The sequence below is a fragment of the Aureococcus anophagefferens genome (assembly GCF_000186865.1).
Source record: "Aureococcus anophagefferens unplaced genomic scaffold AURANscaffold_289, whole genome shotgun sequence".
NCBI classification, from domain to species: Eukaryota; class Pelagophyceae; order Pelagomonadales; family Pelagomonadaceae; genus Aureococcus; species Aureococcus anophagefferens.
This window is the reverse complement of record NW_008705822.1, coordinates 1460-7340: the sequence shown is the minus strand read 5'-3', so window position 1 is coordinate 7340 and position 5881 is coordinate 1460. Positions and strand designations below refer to the sequence as shown.

At 71.8% G+C, this 5881-nt stretch overlaps 2 protein-coding genes across 2 annotated transcripts in view; one reads left to right on the top strand and one right to left on the bottom strand.

The window, feature by feature from the left end:
- The window catches only part of AURANDRAFT_68680 (hypothetical protein), a gene marked incomplete at both ends in the record, with an annotated part of 3637 nt that extends 1633 nt beyond the window's left edge, over window positions 1-2004 (bottom strand). The window contains 4 exons of the mRNA XM_009044392.1: window positions 12-805; window positions 1127-1736; window positions 1793-1858; window positions 1996-2004. Coding sequence (XP_009042640.1) covers window positions 12-805; window positions 1127-1736; window positions 1793-1858; window positions 1996-2004 — 1479 coding nt within the window. The remainder of the gene's footprint in view (window positions 1-11; window positions 806-1126; window positions 1737-1792; window positions 1859-1995) is intronic.
- Window positions 2005-2665: 661 nt separating this feature from the next.
- AURANDRAFT_68679 (hypothetical protein) lies at window positions 2666-4517 on the top strand (the record flags this gene model as incomplete). The annotated part of the gene is made up of 2 exons (XM_009044393.1): window positions 2666-3620; window positions 3820-4517. The coding sequence occupies 2 exons, from the start codon at window positions 2666-2668 to the stop codon at window positions 4515-4517; spliced, it is 1653 nt and encodes a 550-aa protein (XP_009042641.1).
- Window positions 4518-5881: the final 1364 nt, after the last annotated feature.

Sequence of the window (5881 nt, the reverse complement as noted above, 5' to 3'; positions counted from 1 at the left end):
ACGACGCGCACGGCCAGGAAGCCGACGACGGCGATGAGGACGACCATGATGAGGATGGGCGCGACGTACTCGTCGACGGCCGCGCCGTCGACGAGGTTCTCCGCGCACGTCAGGAGCATGATCTGGATGATCTCGTTCACCGTCGCCGCCGCGATGATCAGCTGGCCGATGGGCTGGTTCAGCACGGACCCGACCTTGAGCACGTTGAGCGTGATGCCCGTGCAGATGGAGGCCATCGACGCGCCGACGACGAACGCCTTCGTCGGCGGCGCGCCCCACGCGCGCGCGACGAGCCAGGACAGGCCCATGGGCAGCGCGGAGCCGAAGACGCCCACGCCGATGCCGCGCGCGCCGATGATCTCCAGCAGCTCGACGTCGACCATGAGGCCGACTTCCAACGCGTGGAGCACGAGCCCGACCTCGCCGATGACCTTGAGCACCGCCGCGTTGGGCACGAAGTCGAGGAGGTGGGGCCCCAGGATGACGCCCGCGACGATCTCGCCGACGAGCGCCGGGTTCCCGACGGCCGTCGCGGCCTTGCCCGCGACCCAGACGATGATGACGAAGATCACGGTGAAGAAGATGACGTTGAAGTGGTGGAACTCGCCGCCGTGGTGGCCGCCGTGGTCGTCGCCGTGGTCGTCGCCGTGGCAGGGGCCGTGGTCGTCGTCGCCGTGGTCGTCGCTCGCCCCGTAGGCGGCGGCCAGGCACGCGACGAGGCACGCAGCCCGGAGCGCGAGGGACCGGGGGCTCCAGTGCGCCATGGTCGGTTTTTCGCGTCGCAGCCGCTGGTCGTTGTTCTCACCTCTGCGCGGTTATTCGTCCGACCGCGGCAGGCTCCGCGTCGAATCCGGCTTCCTCAGGCAACCATGTCGAATGTGGTGCCGTGACGATTGAGGTCGCGGTGAGGCAACTGAAACCCAAAAATTGATATAAAGTATCTCGGCCGAGTCAGGAGCCGTTGAGTTTGACGCCCGAGCCCCTCTGTCAAGCAAGCGCGAGGTTAGGTAGCGCGTCATCTCCACCGACTCGGATCCGGGACCGGGAGGAGGGGCCTTCCCCCCGCGGGGGGGGAGACCGCGAAACGGCGCGCCGCCGCGGCCGCCGCGTCAATTGGAGGCGAGACCGAGGAGCGCGCTGACGGCGGCGACGACGTCCTTGCCGTCGCCCTTCTTCTTCGGCGGCGCCGCGGCCGCCGCCGCCGGCGCCGCGGCCTCCGCGGGCGGCGGCGCCGCCGGGAGCCGCGCCTCGGGCGGCGGCGCGCGGCCCGGGTCGTAGTCGTAGGGCGGCGCGAAGGGCACGGCGGCGCCCTTCTTCGCGGCGGGCTGCCCGGCGAGGGACGGGTCCCGCGGCCGCTTGCGGGCGTCGTCGCCGCCGTCGTTCGAGGCCGCGGCGCCGTCGCCGTCGCCGCCGTCGGACGCCGCGGCCGCGCCCGGGTCGCCCCCCCCCGGCGACCGCGGGCTCGCCGGCCCGCCGTCGCTCTGGCCGGGCGTCGCGACCTGCTGGCGCGCCTCCTCCTCGCGCTTCTTGTCCGACGTCCGCTCGAGCACGGGGCGGAGCGTGAGCAGGTCCTCGATGTCGGAGCTCATGGGCGTGCCGAGCTTGTGGTAGACCGTGTCGAGCTGGCCGCTGTTGTTGACCACGAAGTGGGCGAACTTGCGGTGGTACCCGAAGTTGTTCAGCTGGCGCTGGAAGGACGCGTAGTTGTTATGCTTGTAGTAGAGCGGCAACGTTTTCTGCGAAGGGGGCCGGCGCGTCGGGCGCGCGACCGGGCGGAGGAGGGAAGGCGCACCTCGAGCTCCCGCGGGTCCGGGATGATGATGTTGCCCATGTCCCACTTGATGATCGTGGGCTCCTCCTGCGGGACGGGCCGCGCGTCGAGCCGCGGCGGAAACGCGCGAGCGCGCGCGCGCGCGCGGCCGGGGCCGCGCGATGTGCGGGGCGGCGCGGGCGCGGGGGCGGCGGGGCCGCGGGCAGGCGGGGCGGCCCGCGCACCTCGATCATCTTCTTGAGCTGGCGCAAGAACGGTATCGTCCGGACCTTATACTTTGGCTGGCGCGACGTCGCCGCCCCTTTCGTGTCGCGCGGCGCGATGGCCCGCAGCGGCGCCCCCTCGGGCCGAATCGGGCCGGGCGGGCCCAGGCTCGGGATCTCCATGCGGGGGGGCGTCGAAGTTCCCCGCTGTTTCGGGCCCTCGGCCGCGACGAAGGCTGGCAAAAAGACACGGATGGTGCTTTCGATGTTGCACTTACTGTTGCTCGGCGCACGGGCCGTGGAGCCCGTGGCGCCCTCGGCCCCGCGACGCGGCGCGGCAACGCGTCCGCGCGCGTCGAAGAACCGCCCCCCCATCGCGCCGTGCGCTGGCGTGCCCAGCCATCGCCGGCGCGGCCGCGCTTTCCGGCGCCGCGGCCGCGCGCCAGTTCCGTTCCAAAGATACTACATAGACACTTGAGTTACGCAGACCTTCTGCGCGGTGTTGCCTCGCGACGTCGTCTTTGACCCGGCCGCGGATACAGGGCTGCCCCTTCGGCCTGGGGCCACGATCTCCTGGGGCCACGATCGGGCTAGTTTACCTCCTGCTTGCCTCGATCTCGCAAAGCTCGACCACCGTGGCAAGCAATGAGGCCGGTCGATCGCGCAAGGCGGTAACCAATAACCAGCACCCATGACGTGTCGACTGCGATGCCTGCTCGCGGTCCTCGCGAGCACGACGGCGCTCGTCGTCCCGCCGGCGCGCCTCAAGACGCGCCGCTCCGTCGCGCCAGCTCAGCGCCCCCCCGCGCCGCTCGCCGACGCCCCGCGCCTCCCGGCCACGGCGACCCTCGCCGCGCGGAGCGCGGCGGCCCCGACGGAGTACGTCGTCTACGAGTCGCGCTGGGCGCACCTCTTCATGCTGAGCCTCCTCGCGTTCGTCAGCGACCTCGTGTGCTTCGCCACGGCCTCGGACCCGGCCGCGTTCAACGTCGCGACGGGCGAGGACGCGGCGCAGGTCATCGACGTCTTCCTCTTCGCCAACGTCTTCTCCTGCTTCTTCTTCACGGACGTGAGCCGCGCGCTGGGGCTCCGGCGGTGCGTCGTCGGCGCCGCCGCGCTCATGGCGGCCGGCTGCGCCTTACGGAGCGGCGTCGCCCTCGACGGCGCGCTGCCGGCCTACTCCCAGATCCTGGCGGGAACGGTGCTCGTCGGCCTGAGCCAGCCCTTCTTCCAGTGCAGCCCGCCGCTCCTCTCCGCGACGTGGTTCCCGCAGAAGGAGCGCGCTCTGGCGACGGCGACGGCGCTCAACGCGAACCAGCTGGGCATCGCCGCGGCCTTCATCGTCGGCGGCTCCATGCCGCTGCCGGCCTACTTCGTGGCCATCACGGCGAGCTCCGTCGCGGCGCTCGCGCTCGTCGCCGTCGCGTTCCAGCGGCGGCCGCCGAGCCCGCCGACGGCGTCCGCGGCGGCCGCGCTGGAAAGGGACTCAGAGAACGACGGCGCGTCCGAGACGGTCCTCGGCCTCACCTACCCCGCGGCCCTGCGGGATCTCATGCAGGTCGACGGCTTCCTCGCGACGAACGCGGCCTTCGTCGCGTCCATCGGCGTGACCAACGTCGTCTCCGCGTTCGCCGGCGAGTCGCCGCGTGGAACTCAAAGCTTCAACGCGACTTCATTGTGCGCGTAATCGAACTGATTGCGCCGTACTCTTCGGCTGTGCTTCGAGAACTCGACGAGAGCACTCGATTCGTCCAAAAATCAGCCGAATCGACTTCGATTTGATCGAGATAGAGAGTTCCGAAGTTTGGTGGGGACCCCCCAAACCAGTGGTTGATGTCCACACAGGCGAGTCGCTGCGGCGCGCGGACTGCCCGGCGTCGGAGCTGATCCTCGTGGGCGCGGCCTTCCAGGTGGCCATCGTCGTGGGCGGCGTCGTGCTCGGCGCCTACGTCGACGAGTCGCGGACGTTCAAGCGGACGACGTTGTTGTGTTTGGTCACGGCTCTGAGCTGCATCTTCACGCTCGGCGTCGCCGAGGGCTACGACGTGGACCTGCCGAACGTGTTGGTGGTTGCCGTGCTCTTGATTCTGGGCGCGGTGATCGGACCCGTGCAGCCCATCAACGCGGAATTAGCGGTGGAAGTGTCGCACCCGGCGGACGAGAACGCGGTCGAGGCGACGCAGCAGCTCAGCGGGAACCTGTTGTCTGCTCTATTGGTCCCGCTCTACCAGATGCTCGCGGTCTACGACGTCAACTTCGTGCCTACGGACGGCACGCCGCACCGCGCGTTCGGCTTCTCGCGGAACGTCTTCGGCGGCGTCTCGGGCCTCGCGGACCAGCCCCGCGACGCGGTCCGGGGCCTCACGCTCGCCGAGCCGCCCTTCATCCACCACGCCGTCGACATCCGCGGCGACGACCTGCTGCTCATGTCGCTGCTCTTCGGCGCGTTCGTCTTCTTCTCCCGGTCGACGTTCGAGCTCCGCCGCTCCGAGGTGGACCAGGGCGGGGCCGTGGACCTGAGTCGGAACCCGAACCGGCTTTAGCGGGATGCGGGTGGGGGATCTATTAAGCAAAAAATCGCAGCCGGTCTTCACTGGGACGTCGTGCCCGAGACGTAGTGGGGGAAGCGCGGGTCCATGCCCTCGTCCATCTCGTAGGGGTCCGCGCAGAACGCCGTCTTCCGCGGGTCGCTGAAGGGCGCGATCTCCTTGCGCGCCCGCGGGTCCTCCTCGTGGTCGTCCTCGGAGAAGCCGTCCTCCGGCGTCGCGGGCTGGATGACGTGGAAGACGGGCGGCGTGGCCTTTGTTGCCTTGGGCTTGACGACCGCGGGCGTCTTGGCCGTCGCCGGCGGCGCGACGATGGTGACGATGGGCGGCTTGGGCTTCGGCGGCGAGCGCGCGGGCGCCGCCGGGGGCTCGGGCTCCGGCGCCCTCGGGGGCGTCGCCGGCTTCGGCGGCTCCGGCGCCTTCGGGGGCTCGGGCTCGGGCGATCCCGCGGGCGACAGGGGCGCGAAGAAGTCGTCCAGCGACGCGACGCGCGGCGACGTCGCCGGCGCCACCGGCGGGGGCGGCGGCGGCGCCGCGACGAGGGGCTTGGGGAGGAAGTCGCGCATCTGGCGCGGCGTCGCCGCTAACGGGGGCGGCGCGTCGCCGTCGTCGAAGACCTCCACGAGCAGAAACTCGTCGACGACGTCGAGCTCCACGACGTCGCGGCCGAGGCGGTCGACGCCGCGGCGCTTCAGGGCCTTGGCGCTGCGGTACGCGTTCGCGTCGAAGCCGCAGCGCTGGATCGGGTTCGCGCAGCACCCGGCCTTGGGCTCGTCGTCGAGCGTGTCCGCGACGATGTCGAAGCCCTCCTGGAGCGCGCGCCCGGCGACGCGGCCCGTGGCCCGCGCCGCGGCCTTCGCGCGGTCCAGGGGCGTCGGCCGGCTCGCGGGCGTCGCGGGCGACCGCCGCGCCGCCGCGCGGAACGGCGGCGGCCGCGGCGGCCGGTCCGGCCGCACGACGCGCTCGAGCTCCTGGCTCGAGTCGTTGAGGCGCACCTTGACGGAGACGGCCTTGAGCTCCGCGGCGACGGCGAGCTCGCGGCCCAGGCGCCGCGCCTCGCGCTCCGCGTCCTTGGCGCGCGCCTTCGCCTGGAGGAGCTCGTCGTAGATGGGCTCCAGGGCCGAGCTCACGCCGCCCTGGTCGGCCTCCGCGGCGAGCTCCGCCTCCCGGAGCTTCTCGACGACGGCGTCGTGCTCGCGCTGGAGCCGCGCGTGGGCGTCGCGCAGCGCCGCGGACCGCGGCGACTCCACGGACTCGTCGGCGGACGACACGCCGCCGTCGATGGTCTCCTGCAGCTGGCGCGTGTACCGGCGCAGCTCCTTGAGCTTCGCCGCCGAGTCCGGCGGCGGCCGGCCCGCCTC